This window comes from Oreochromis niloticus, linkage group LG1, assembly GCF_001858045.2.
Source record: "Oreochromis niloticus isolate F11D_XX linkage group LG1, O_niloticus_UMD_NMBU, whole genome shotgun sequence".
NCBI classification, from domain to species: domain Eukaryota; kingdom Metazoa; phylum Chordata; class Actinopteri; order Cichliformes; family Cichlidae; genus Oreochromis; species Oreochromis niloticus.
The window spans coordinates 18,799,811-18,813,579 of record NC_031965.2 but is presented as its reverse complement, the minus strand read 5'-3'; the positions used below and the strand labels follow the sequence as shown (position 1 = coordinate 18,813,579).

At 40.6% G+C, this 13,769-nt stretch overlaps 2 protein-coding genes across 2 annotated transcripts; one reads left to right on the top strand and one right to left on the bottom strand.

Moving 5' to 3' along the window:
- The first annotated feature begins 520 nt into the window (after positions 1-520).
- Positions 521-5,315, top strand: eif3jb (eukaryotic translation initiation factor 3, subunit Jb). The gene is made up of 8 exons (XM_003442394.5): positions 521-676; positions 824-912; positions 2,839-2,896; positions 2,990-3,087; positions 3,176-3,272; positions 3,802-3,972; positions 4,080-4,153; positions 4,342-5,315. Exons 1-8 carry the CDS (start codon positions 664-666, stop codon positions 4,465-4,467), a joined length of 726 nt encoding a protein of 241 aa, XP_003442442.1. The 5' UTR covers positions 521-663; the 3' UTR covers positions 4,468-5,315.
- cilp (cartilage intermediate layer protein, nucleotide pyrophosphohydrolase) lies at positions 5,125-12,049 on the bottom strand. Its single transcript, XM_005466955.4, has 9 exons — positions 11,938-12,049; positions 11,030-11,161; positions 9,973-10,026; positions 9,550-9,819; positions 9,219-9,401; positions 8,820-9,122; positions 8,593-8,701; positions 8,361-8,509; positions 5,125-8,263 (listed from the first exon to the last, which is right to left on the bottom strand). Exons 2-9 carry the CDS (start codon positions 11,091-11,093, stop codon positions 5,901-5,903), a joined length of 3,495 nt encoding a protein of 1,164 aa, XP_005467012.1. The 5' UTR covers positions 11,094-11,161; positions 11,938-12,049; the 3' UTR covers positions 5,125-5,900.
- Positions 12,050-13,769: the final 1,720 nt, after the last annotated feature.

The following is a 13,769-nucleotide window of genomic DNA, read 5'->3' as shown; positions in this document are numbered from 1 at the left end:
GTAGCCTTTCCACTCTCTCAGTAAACTTTATTCATTACTACATTTCCATCTCTATCCTCAGTCACCCTAACCCGCTGCACATCCTTTCCAGCTCGACCTTGATCCTTCAAAAATATTATTTATTTTAATATATCACTGAGGAATTATTGATCACCATTTCCATTTCAATTCCCATTAATATCATACATCTGAGGTACTGCACTTTCTCGACAAGAATGATTAAAAAACAATTTTTAATGTATATACTTTATTATACTCCCTTATGAGATTCAGTTAAATTAAGGCTATTAATTAATTATTTTTTCTTCGGTTAAAATAATATGTAGTGTATCCAAATGTATCCAAAAGAGATTAAGAATAGGTTTTGACTCTTTATGTAAGAATGATGTAAAATGTACTTTTAACACATTTATTTTACAATGCTCGACTTAAAAATGCGTGGAACTTGGCTTCAGCTTGCTTGTAGCGTCTCATGTTTACAATTGAAATAAATAAAGGCGTGATGAGATTAGTTGTATCGGGGTCGTTGTGCTGAAAGTGCTCCGTGGACGTTAGATAAGGCCGGAGTGCCGCCCAGAAGGTGGGAGCTGTTTCTGAACGTGGCCAACGGGCTGCAGCACTGACTGTACAGCGAGCCTGTCAAACACAAGCAACACAGCCAACATGGCGGACTGGGGTGAGAAACTAAGTTGGGAAGGATGGCTATCTGTACAACATTTACTTGTCGCACTCGCTGTTTTAAGGGCCTAATACACCTCTCATTGTTAACTCCAGGTGTCAGATGTGGACTGACCTAACGACTCTCATGTTGTTGTTTTTACAGACGCTGACAACTTCGAGCCGGAGGAACCGATTAAAAAGGCGGCAGCGCTGGACAAATGGGAAGGCGAGGACGAAGATGAAGATGTTAAGGTAAAATATCGTGACGAACACTCGGTATAGTCTGAGCCGCTTTTTAAAATCTGCCACCGGTTGTTTGCGAGCTGTTAGCTGACCGAGCAAGCGACAGGATGTAATGCCACGCTTCGTCGTGGTTTCTCGCCGCCTGTCAGTCCGAACCTCCGAACCCCTGTTAGCTTATGCTAACTCATGTGGCTCCAACAAGCAGCCTCTGGAAACTCTAGCTCAGCTAACAGTATGCTGGTATTCGAGTTTCAGTCATTCAAACGTACTGTTAACAAACTGAATAACGGCGTGCCAGTTCATACTTATAGGTTTAATCAAATTTTTGGACGCTAGTAGTGTTTTCTACTTCTCTTGGCGTCATGAATTTTGATAGCGGTGCTTGAAGCTAATCTCTCACCGGACGGGCCACTTGAGCTAGCTAGTCTGCTAGCTCTCGTGTATTGTTGCGTCTGTAAATAGGCTTTAATGTTGGGTGACCTCAGTATTGAGTGATTTGTTCATGTGTTGCTAATATACAGGTCCATCCCATTATTGCACAGATTTAGTTGCATTAAACGATTATTGGAGATTAGCATAATTATGTCTACTCTGGCAAACCCACAGCTTGAGTCACGTTGAGTATGAGGCGGCGTTAGCGTGCTAACCAACTTTAGCCCCATTCAGATGAAATCATCCACTGGGTTGATGACTCAACTCAGCCAAGAACTAGGCCTGGAACTTTCCGACTTTACAGCAGGCAGTAGGAAGCCGCTGTTCAGCTGATACCGTAATACAGGTAGCTGCTACGTGAAAACTGGCACGGTCTCTGTCCAGAAGCCTCAGATAATTGATCCTGTGGAAAGTGCTGGCAGAGGCCTCTTCAGTTCTCCCGTTTTCTGTCGCATATGGCGTCCAGACTGAAGAGCCTGATGGTTTTATGTCCTCTGTAGTACAAAATGGTCATTGTTTAGGAAGAAGGGTTAAGATTTTTGTGGAAATCAGACAATAGCACAAAGTTAATTTTTACTCAAGATAATTAAATTTATTTCCAGAGCTGCTGTTGTTGTTGTTCATAACCTGCTGGAAATGCAACAGGCCGGTTGTCAAATGTTTATTGTGTAGTAATTCACAGTTTAAAGTCTTGGATATTTCAGTTAGAAATTAGTATCTTCTTGGATTGGATTACATTTATTTGTAGTGACACTTAAGGTGGATCTTAATATAAGACAGCAATCTACAGGATCACAACCCCAGTGATGTCTGAAGAGTCATCACCTATAAATTAATAAATTAACACTGATGTCATAACTCGTAACTCATTGTCATGAATTACAGAATCTTAAACTTTAATGTTGTTATATTTTTTGATTCTTAATCACTGTTTAATATATACAAGTTCTGCATTATTACACAGTATTAAGCACTCACTGTGTGCATGTGGTACTTTCAGTTTTTTAATGTAGACTGTACTATTTTTATTCTTTATCCTGGTACCGTAACACAGTAATTACCCTTGTTGGATCAGTAACGTTGATCGATCCAGCTTATATACATCTACGCCAGTGTAATCAGGACTAGAATAATTTGAACTAGAGGTAGAACAAAAGTTATTCATCTTCAGAAAATGAAGTGGCAGCTGTTGCATATCGATAAGTGATAATTTTATGTTTTAAAAAGTTTGGATTTTTTGTTATTTTAAAATAAACATTCTGACTGATTGCAGCCTTTGACTTACATTTTTAAAGTTGTCTAGTTCTGTAGGTGTTAAGATGTTGCTCAGAAAAAAAAGAAGACTTTTCAAGGCTTTAGCATGGCTCTGGGAAGCCATATTAATGTGTGTCGTTTGTTTGTTTTTGGTTACATTATACATCTATGTCTATATATTTACATCTTCTAGCTTACATATTAATAAAAAGGCAACAGTTACACACATTATGTTCTGTGTGTTCACAGGACAACTGGGACGATGATGAAGAAGATGAAGAGAAAAAAACAGATGTGAAGAAACCAGGTTTGTATCCCAGTACCGCTTGCCTTTCACTAATGGAGTATACTTGATTACTGAATGATTTTAATTTTCTTATGTCATTATTTTAATTTGCAGAGCCAAAGGTTTCTGAAAAGAAAAAACTTAGTGAAAAGATAAAAGAGAAAGAAAACCGGATGAAGAAGAAACAACAGGAGGCAATGGAACAGCAAGAAGTAAGTCCCACTTTCTCATCTGTAAACCTTTTGACTCTATGCTCGTTTATCTCTAATAATATCTTAACTCTTACATTTTTATTTACAGGAAGAACAGCTCACTCCTGAAGAACAGCTGGCAGAAAAATTAAGAGTGAAGAAATTACAGGAAGACGCAGACTTGGAGCTAGCAAAAGATGCTTTTGGTAAGACCGGATCAGGTGTAGAAACTTTTTATCAAGAACATGAGGTCTTCCACAAAATCAAGTTGTGTAACTGATGCAATACATTTAGTTTGCAATACATTAGTCGCTGTTGCTTGTAGTTAACATTTAACTAAGACTTAAAAGGCTTAAATACTCCTTTGGCTTTTACGTTTTACACAGATGTCCCAGTAATTCAGCTGTAGATGCCACATACTATACCTCACCTCCAAAGGAACAATGCACCATTCTATTATCTGTAAAATGTTTAGAGTAGACTCTAAAAGCTGAAGCTTTAAGTAAGATCTTTACACATGCTTTAGGAAAGCTGTGATTTGAGGAAAATATTTGTTTTTCGTGCTCCTGATGCTGTAAACTGTTTTTTTTGTTTGTTTGTTTGTTTGTTTGTTTGTTTTTTAAACTGCAGCATGTCTAACAAAAGTTTATACAACAGATATGGGATTTTTGAGACCTGATATTGTTCATCTTGTTGTGATCAATGTATGTAATGGTGACCTTTAAATCTTTTCAGGTGTTGGCAGCACTTCAAACAGTGTCACGGGAATTGATGCCATGTGTCCATCTTCCAAAGAAGACTTCACAGAGTTTGAAAAAATGCTAAAAGAAAAGATAACCCAGTTTGAAAAATCTGTGCATTATTCAAGTTTCTTGGAGTCATTGTTTCGGGAACTTTGTATTTCATGTAAGTCTTTTTTTCCTGCTTTTACGGAACATTTTTTATTACACTTGTCTTAAATTTAAAATGCACTGTGCTTGTCCAGTAACTACTTATTTTTCTTCCTCTTACAGTGGAAGTAGATGACTTGAAGAAAATCAGTAATTCCCTGTCAGTCCTACTTAGTGAAAAACAGAAACAAGAAAAAGTAAGTGACTGCATGCTTGCATTTACTATTAGCTGAAATTAAGTTTCTATTCAGCAGGGGGTGCTACTCACCCAATACTTACTCGATGTCCAAACATAAAAAAAACCTCTGGCAAACGTTTGTAGCTATATAGTCATTTCCAAATATATATGTATTTACTTTAAGTTGCTTTTATTTGCCTTCTACAGCAAAACAAAGGAAAAAAGAAGAAGAAGGCGGTCTTAGCTGGAGGTTTGAAAGCACAGCTCAAAGATGACCTTGACTATGCAGCGTTTGATGGAGGCTACGCCCAAGACTATGAGGACTTCATGTGACACTGGCTTCATCACTACTGCCCTTTCCCCTTCTCCCGACTGTCAGAAATGCAGCTGTACCTTCTCATGCTGTCCAGTGCCATCCTGGAAAATCTGAACTGTGTCTTGCCCCCTTCATTTTGCTTCAGTGACCAGAGGGACTATACCAGGGAGCATCCAGTCTCACCACCCACGGTTTTTTTCTTCTTCTTTTCTCCTTCCATACAAATGGAATTGCCTTTTCTCTCTCATTCAGCCTCAACTCACAAACAAATCACGCGGAATCTGTTGCTCGACCCAGCTACAACGGAGAATACTACCATAACTGCTGTTGTCTGAGTTTTGCAGGGCTTGGTTTTTTTGTTTTTTGTTTCTTTTTAAATTAAATGTTGCTCCTGTCAAAATGTCAGATACAGTATTGCAGTTATAAGTCTAGTGACATAGAAACACATGGTTCTATGCAAATCCTTTAACCAGAATGTCATGTATATATTATAGGTCTCACTTACCTGTGGATGGTTTTCTTACAGGCAAGTGTATATAGTATCTATAACTTCAGTTGCCAAATGCAGACAATTATTCAGTCCATTATTCATCTTTATTTCTGGAAAGGTTGCATTGTGGGAGACTGACGCAACATGAACGTAGTAGTTGTAAGCTTGCAGAGAGCACACAACATTCACTGTAAGATAAAAGGGATAGAGAAGTATAATAAATGTGACTTTAAAACCTCACAGCCATTCTCTTGATATCTCTGGAATATCCTTGAAAGTATGGAGCAAACAGTACTTAGTTTTTTTTTTTTGTTTTTTTTTTTGTGCATGACAGAAAATTACTAATTGATTTCTACTAATGCAAAAAAGTATGGATCAGGCAAGTGGATTAACTTGCTACAACTGGTCTCCTAATTGTTGCTTCTGCAGGCTTGTATCAAGTGTGATGAGGAGCGGGGGCTTATGGGCTTCACCCCACCATGTCTTCATATGGGCTACAGTTGGCTGAAAGGAGAGTTTTTCTCCTGTCTTTTTTTTTTTTTTTTCTTTTTAAGCAGTTGACCAGTTTAAATGTTACATGGACAATTGGATACATACAATGTGGAAGATACAGCATCTGCAGTGTTTTATAAGCATCTAATTTAATAAATCACTGGTCAAAAAGATATTGTTTTTGTCCTTGTTTATAGTACAGTTGGAAAGATGATAATACTTGTGTAATAAATACTCTATTTACATTTTCAAGTAAATATTTGCCACAGTAATGTAAAGTGAGAGGGGAAAAAACATTACATATTCCTTGAGATGAAGATGCAAGAAATTAGCATAACAGTTTAGTTACTCTTCGAGTCCGGGTGGGGGATATTTATGGATTTATAAACCAAAACATGTTAACACCATCTGGTTTCATTTTAGCAAGTCATCATCTGGTCTTCATGATGTACCTAGGTCTCCTCTTGTCTAGTTTCTGGCTTTTGTACGTTTTCCCTCAGGGTTTCTGGTGCTACGTCTACGACTGCTGCGTGGTGCGTTTGCCCTCTGGCGGCGCCGGTTCTGCCTGCTTTCCCCTCTCACAATGCTTGTTCCTACTGTCTGACCTTGGGAGCGCTGCATTGTTTGAAAGACATTCTGGCGTGTAACCTCACGGTCTCCACAGGTAAACGTTAGCGCTATGCCCTCATTGGTTTTCATGACCCGAGATGTGCCATCAGAAGTGCCGTCAAAGCAGCGGCCAAGTGCAATCTCTTTGGCTGTGCGGGGATCCTGGTCTGTCACCGTATAAATTCCGTAGTTATGGCCCAGAGGGTCAAGAGGCGCCAGCATGGTGAACTCATTGGTGTCATTGTTGACAGCTAGGGGCAGGTGGTTGACTAAATACTCCTGAAGCATTGAGTTGACATGATCTCTCTTGCAGCTTCCTTGTGGGATCACTTTCACCAGCGTACGATCTACACGTTCCTGATCGTACAGCATCCCACTGCACTTGAATTCCAGACACACTGCTGAAACAGATGTCTGGTCCATGTCACGAATGCTGCGAGTGTCTCGAAGGCCGTACAGCTGGCCTACGGTTTTGGGATGGGTGCCGCCCATGTTGCGGGACCGCACATTGATTTCATGCGGGCTGTTGATTTTGACCTTGATGTAGCAGGCCCGGTATTCCATAGGCTTGGGCCACCAACTTAGGTAATCCTCTGTCCAGCTCATGGGGTCATCTTCATTAAATGGCACTGTGTTGTAATCGTAGCGATCTCCTTCGACCCTTGAGAACCGGAAGTGTGCTGCACTAAATGGGGCCTCTTCACATTCTTTCAAGTTCTCAAATGGGTACACTGGTCCGTTACCTTCCTCGGCTGTGTTTGGGCTTGGTTTTGCTACATTAATGCTGAACGCTGTCTTCTTCACTCTGGGGTCCTCGTGGTCAGATCGCATGTAGTTTAGTTTACCAAGATAAGGCTGAGGCACTCCAATGAGGTTGGGATTGAATTTGGGAGCAGACGGGACAGCCTCCAGTTCCTCTCCACCGAGGTTGGCCAAAACATAGGCGGTATAGGCGTCAGCTCTTTGTTCATCGCAGAAAGCAGGAAGACAGGCTCCATTGGGACCAGTGACCACACTATCAAATCGGCCCCAGGCACGCGGATTGGTGGAGTACCCAGCTTTGGGCTCCATATTTATGAGACTGATCACAACTCCTTCCACCTGCTCACTGGGCATGAACCGTTCACTGCGGAAGGCCCGCACTTTCACATAACACCTGCGGTTCTCTGGGACGTCCAAGTTAAACAGACGTCTTTCTCTGATCTCCATGTTACCAATCAAAAATGTTCTCTCCTCCCTTTTGCCTCTTTTCTTCTTCTCCACCTGCAGACTCCCCTCCTCCTCCCAAAGACCAGTTTCAGGGTTCAGTGACCACAGCTTCATGGTGTTGAGGTGCTCTGACATCTGAACCTGAGCAGAGTCCAGTGAAACTTTTACTTCACCTGCATTGAGTGGCTCATTGTTTTCTTCACCTCTAAAGTCAACTGAAAACATGCCATAGGTTCTCAGTGGCATGGTATCACCTTCATCTCCGATAAAATTCAGATCACTTTGAGCTGCGGCAGCTGTGGAGATGTCTCTGGGGTCGAGAAATGTTACACTAGCACTGACGTTACCCGTGAAGACTTCTCCATTTTCCTTATAGAAGGAATAGGGTGGAATCTGGATTTGAACCATTGGCTCCTGGCCCTCTACCTCCCCGAGCTCAAGAGTATTGGTTTCTGTGGAGCTGATTGTCACAGGGGCTTTTTTTCTGAGAAGTTTGATCTCATGGTAAACAGCCCCACCTTTGGTGTTAAATGGAAGCACTTTTGTGGTGTTGACAAATTTCTGCATGTTGTCCACGAAGGTTAATACTAGCCTCTCTGTATCTTGAGGGACTTGGATAGAGAAGGTTCCTTTGTAACCTGTACGACTAATTCTGACTCCATTCATAAAAATATGACCAAACCGCATTGGTTCTCCATTTTCTGCAGCAATGGCCCTACCATGCACAATGGCCTTAGTGTCCACACATTTCTGGCAGCCACACTCGGTCACCACCATGGTGGGCAGTTGGTAGCCCTGACATGTTAGCTGTCTTTCCTCCATTTTTGCCACGCCGCAGCAATAAGCTACTTTGTCTTTGCACCTGATACCATTGTCGAGCTGTTCAGCACATCTACTTGGGGGACACTTGCCCACATCGTAGTAGAATGAGTTGGTACTGTTTTGGAAGCAGTCGTGTGGAAGGCGGATGAGGTGGGATTCAGGTTTAGGGTTGCATGAATGCTCATCTCTGCCTGTGTTTAGATGAAGAAATTAAAATTATTTAGTTTGCGTATACTAAAATTCTTACTTCTGTGTATTCAGCACATTTTCACTTAATTAATACTGCACCTAAGATTCTGAGAGTAGCTGTTTTAGTCTTAATGGCTCCAGTTGGACCACTTGCTCTGCAGTAGTATTCTCCAGACTGCTCTGGACGCAGATCTCTTATGACCAAGGTGCTTTCTGACTCCTTCTCCATGAGAGTGTTATTGTGAAACCTGTTGGTTGACAAAAGAAATGAAATGATTCAATAGGAGTTCAACATGTCTACTGTCTAAAATTCCAATATAATCAGTCCTACCATTGGTATGTATCCGGCTGTGGCGTTCCTGCAACTTTGCAGCAGAAGGCAGCACTTTGTCCTGCCCTCCTGACCTTGCTTTCAGGATTGCTCAACACATGAAGTTTCTCTAAAAAACAGAAATAAAATATTACCTCTACATGCTAAACAGATTGTACTTTAGTAAATATGCAGCTCAGAATTATTCTTTAATATTTTGATCCACAATTAATTCTATAGACATCTACCGGCTCGTTTTAGCTGGACACTGAGGACCGAGGTGCGCTCACTGCTCTTGGGCACAACAACATCAAGGGGGGCATGGCCCTTGAGCCTGACAGTCAGGGTTGTGTTGCCATCAGGGCAGATATTGGGTATGCGGAAATGTCCGTTGTGGTCTGTAAGGGTAATGAATTTGCCAGAGCGAAGGATGGCGGCCCCTTCGGCGGCGAGACCACCAGCGCCGCGTACAGAACCCAAAATTGTGTGTTCTTCACACATGCATTCACAGTCAGAGTTTGCTTGCCCCATCACACACTGCAGGGAACAAGCTAAGGAGTAAAATAAAAACAAACATAAAAGTTTATTAGTTACGAATTTCTAATTGCATTATTATTATCTGTGTACCCTAATTAAGCCTTTTTCACCTGTCTTTGGGCACTCAGGTCCATTACATGCTTTCCCATCTAATTTTGGCCCACTGCACGGCAGCGAGTCAGATTGACAGTTTCGATAGCGAAGTTGCACCCCCACTTGGCCACAGAGGGCAGGACATGGGCTCCAGTCTGACCATGGCCCCCAGGTTCCCTGAATGTTAATACTGTTATGTGCTGGGGGAAAAACAAACAAAATTTATACAAGTACTCTGAAAAGTAATTTTACTTAGCTTATGAAAAAAATATATTTTAATAAACAAAAGAAAATTAGATCTTTTTTACTACACAGAGGCAAACAGAAAAAAAATGTTCATGGCTAAACCTTTTGGACATAGGAAACGGACTGCATAGTTGGAGCAGTTGCGCTGGGGACCTTGCTCTTCATTCAGGCACCAGAAGCCCACAGTCGGGTCTGCATGGATCGTCTCCCCAGTTTCACGCGCTGGGATCCATTCAGTGGTTCTGGCTTCGATTGCCTTTGGAGTTTCGCATACACGGGTACGGTAATAGAAACGAATGGCATCCAGCTGTTCATAATCTCCACGGCCTCCAGGATGATCAACATTGAACCATGTCGACCACTCATAGTTATCTATGTGCAAAGAGAGTGCGGAAATAAATATGGTCCTAATAGCACCTCACAGTTACGGTGTTCAACATATCTCATAAAACTTAAGACGATAACCAGAAAGAACACTTTATGTCATTCAGAAAATTTATTGGATTTTTAAGAAACAAAAGTTACCTTCTGTTTGGTAGACAGCAGAACTAGACTCTTTGTCACTTTGTCTCCATGATCCTGCAAAGGACATATCACAAATATTTGATTAGCTCATGTCACGTTTGTCATGTAACAGCGATGTAACTATCCATATTGACAGAAGATGGCGCTAAACATTTTAAAAACTTAAGCTTTAAGCATTAAATCTAGCTTTACAGACATAGAGTTACATCTATGTCAGTTTTTGAGAGCAGTGCTCAGTAGTGTCAGTTTGCCTTTATACATGTAATGTTTCATTTCCACTTCAGTGAAAAACTTAAGTTTAAATTAAAACTTAATTATTAACTTAATTAAAATGTATTAAAAAATGTAAAAACTTTATTAAACAGCCCATAAGAATGGGAAAGAAAGATTATTCAAGTGAGTTTGAGTGTGGATGTTGGTGCCAGAGTGAGAGACCATGCAGTGATTTTTACTGCTGAATCAGTTTTGTGTTTAATGCATTGCCTGTTGAAAAACAAAAGATCACAGACATTTGAGCAGTGGCATTTGGCCAGAGATTTCTCCACATTCTGTCAATATTCTTACAGACTCCAGATGAAACACCCAAATTCTTTGTAATTTTATGTTGAGAAACGTTATTCTGAACTGTTTCCCATGCAGTCTTTCACAGAGTTGTCAAGCCTTCCGGACCCCCATCTTTACTTGTGAAAGACTCTATTTTTTTTATTTTTTATTACCCGATCACTGACCTGTTGCAGTTTAAACCACACACCACATGTTTTTAGCATTACTGAACTTGGCAGTCACGTCCTTTTTTCAAACATTTCGCTGTCATCAATGTTTCTTTGTTTTTTTCTCCCACAAAACTTTGAAAAATGTTTACGATTTGATACATTGTCATCAATCATGTTAATCAAATGATTTGCAAATCACTGCACTCTATACTCTTTACACATTATGACTTTTTAAAAAACAGCTACAATGCGCGAATGCGTGTCCGCTGTGATGCTTTGTAACTTTTCTTTAATCATCTTTTTACTCAAATGATGACAAAAGGAGCTTTTTGTGAGAGACCCACCTTGAGCTGTAACAACAGTGGCTGCAGTGATTCCCAAGAAGATGAACAGACACTTCAGCGACATTTTCACACTCTTCTGCCACGTCCCACACTTGAACTTTCACAGCTGGTATGTGTGCTTCTCACAAGGAACTTCAGTGGAGATGTCGATACAGGTTGATACAGGCAGGCAGATACAGTTTAAAAAAGTGTTTCATGTTAGCAGCGTTTGATAAAACCATCCACATGTTAAAATATATATTGACACTCAAACTGACTTATTGCATTAGTTACCAAAAGTAATAAAATAATAGTTCATGTCTAGATTGAAAATGTGTCTTTAAGTATATTCACCATTATATATTTGGTCTTTTTAGCATGAAACCCCCCCCCCCAGCTGGACAGAGCCCCCTCCCCACTCAGATTACACATCTGTGTTAGTCATCAGTATTTGTCAGGGGAACACTCAAACATTTGTGCATCCACTGTCGAAACACTGGCCTCACAGTCCAAATCTCCACACAGAAGGTTCAGATTAGCACACTTTAAAAATCGTACACTGAAGACTAATTTGCCACCTTTGCTTGTAAGATGAAAGAACAGAGAAAGTGTTAATGAAACAACACATTAGTTAGGCTTGAGATGGATGTCTTGAAGGAAATAAAGAAAAAACTCGTATCAGCAAGACTAACCCGGAATAAGGCCACAGGTAAGGCACCTGATTCCAGTCACAAATGGCACTAGTTAAATTCCAAATTCTGGAATTTGAATAAACCCTCCACTTTCTGTAAGATAATCAACCAACATCAGCCATAAGTACAGCTGCTCACTTTGATGTAGTGTTGCCACATCTCTGTGCAGTCTCAGCAGATAGTAACAGACTCCTGACACATGAATTTGTGTAGCCCAGTAAACTGATTTTTACTTACCTCTCTCTGTTCTGAGCTTCTTGGTTTTTGTTTCTGTCTTGGAATGTCCTTCTTTTCTCTCCCGTTATACTTCTGTTTCACATTTCTTTCCTCCTCCTCAGTTCTTCCCTCCTTTGGTTCAACACACACTCCTTCATGTCTCTTTTATACCTCTTCCCTCTTTGCCTCAGCCAACACCCCCTCCCCTCCCTCTGTGGCAGTGTGCCACAGTATCTTTTGATTGCACTAATATCTTTATAATTCATCACATTTCTTATAAAAGCCATGACACACAGTGGCTATTATATAGTCTTACATATAAAATATGGGAAATTCAGAGGTTCTGACCAACACATGCTGGTGTTAATAAAATCGATCCCTATGCCCAAGATCAATGCTGGCGGAGTCAATCTGGGCATTTGTCTTCTGCTCTGCTCTCAGTCTCCATGCTTCCTTCTTATGCTGGAAGAGCCGGGGATTCAGATATTCCACGTCAACTTTATAGTCTTGTGATAGGCACAAGAAATAAAAAAAAAAAGCATTTGTAGCAATTAAAACTTCAGATTTTGACCATTCGAAGGAGACAAAATCTTCAGTTATACTGTTTTCTTTTGTTTTACTCAGATGTGAAGCAGATTTGAGCGAATGAATTGTTTGCATGTGCATTTATCACCATTTTGTTGTGTAATCAGTGAGCAACCTCTGTGCAGTGCCCCTGAACCAGCTGCTGCCTAGATCAAGGACACAGTGAGAAGAGAATTAAGCCTGGCAGAGGAAACCAGATGAAAGCTAAACAGGTTCTGTCAAATGCAGGCTTGGATTACTCATCTGTATGGATTACATACTACTAACTGAAGATTTGATTATTTTGTACAAGCTGAAAATAATAACATTTAGAAATGCACATTAAAAAAAAAACATCTTATGAGTCAGCAACCAAACAGCTCGTTTTAGGCACATGAATCCAGCAAGCAGCAACATTTTATTGTTCAATTATCTCCTGACCTAGTGAATGTACAGTCTGACAGTCTTCTGGGGGCCTGTTTTTGGTCTCTACAAAGTCCTGAGGGACAAGTCTAGCTCTTTAACTGCTAAATGCTCCACTATGTTCACCAGATAGCTACTACCTTTGTCTGGTGTTTGGTATTTAGAGCTTTTCCAGCCAAAAGAGAAAACAGTTGCAGGCTGAAACAACAAAAAAGCTCTGCAGAGATGAGCTGGAGATAACACTGAATTGCTCATCACTATTAAAAACATAGATTTACGCATCTTTAAATGTTTTTTTTTTCTCAATGACGTTAAACCAGACAAAGAGTCACAGAGTCAGAGAGAGGACGTGGAGCAAAGTCCGTCATGTCTGTTAGAAATCCTGTAAAATTGTCAGTATCTGTTGTTTTTCCACAGAACATTTATTAGCTGACGTCTTTTTGTCAATTACAAGGCGAAGAACAACCTGCAGCGGAAGAATTTAACCTGGTCCTGCACCACAGGCCTCAGGCCAGGTAAAAGGACAAATGCCAGTGGCAAAGTTTGGTCAACTGCTTATTACATAAAACACATACAGTCGCATGTCTGTGAGCACAGGGTTCTCCTGAGGTGAAAACAATCAGGTTCAACAACCCTGAAGCTTCATGTTTAGTTTCCACCAATTACTGAGTTTCCTTTGCAGAGGTGCTTTGGTTTAGGGAGAGAAAATAAGCGTCAGTGTGGTCAAGTTTGGAGGCAGATAAAGGGCCAAAGCAATGCTCTGCTTTTGTTTACGTGTAGAAAAGGCACTCATGGAAAAAAAGCGTATTCATCGACACGGTCGAGTGAGCGTGAAAATCTGAAATTGATGTAACGTGGCTGTATTT

What these genes read in the sequence shown, in the direction of transcription:
- eif3jb (XM_003442394.5), top strand. An exon ending in ACGAAGATGAAGATGTTAAG is followed by an intron (nt 913 to 2,838) that starts GTAAAATATCGT and finishes GTGTGTTCACAG; the next exon opens with GACAACTGGGACGATGATGA. An exon ending in AGGCAATGGAACAGCAAGAA is followed by an intron (nt 3,088 to 3,175) that starts GTAAGTCCCACT and finishes TTTTATTTACAG; the next exon opens with GAAGAACAGCTCACTCCTGA.
- cilp (XM_005466955.4), bottom strand. Translation starts at nt 11,093, where the DNA reads ATGTCGCTGAAGTGTCTGTTCATCTTCTTGGGAATCACTGCAGCCACT. An exon ending in CACTGTTGTTACAGCTCAAG is followed by an intron (nt 10,027 to 11,029) that starts GTGGGTCTCTCA and finishes TGTCCTTTGCAG; the next exon opens with GATCATGGAGACAAAGTGAC. An exon ending in AGCTACTCTCAGAATCTTAG is followed by an intron (nt 8,264 to 8,360) that starts GTGCAGTATTAA and finishes ATCTAAACACAG; the next exon opens with GCAGAGATGAGCATTCATGC.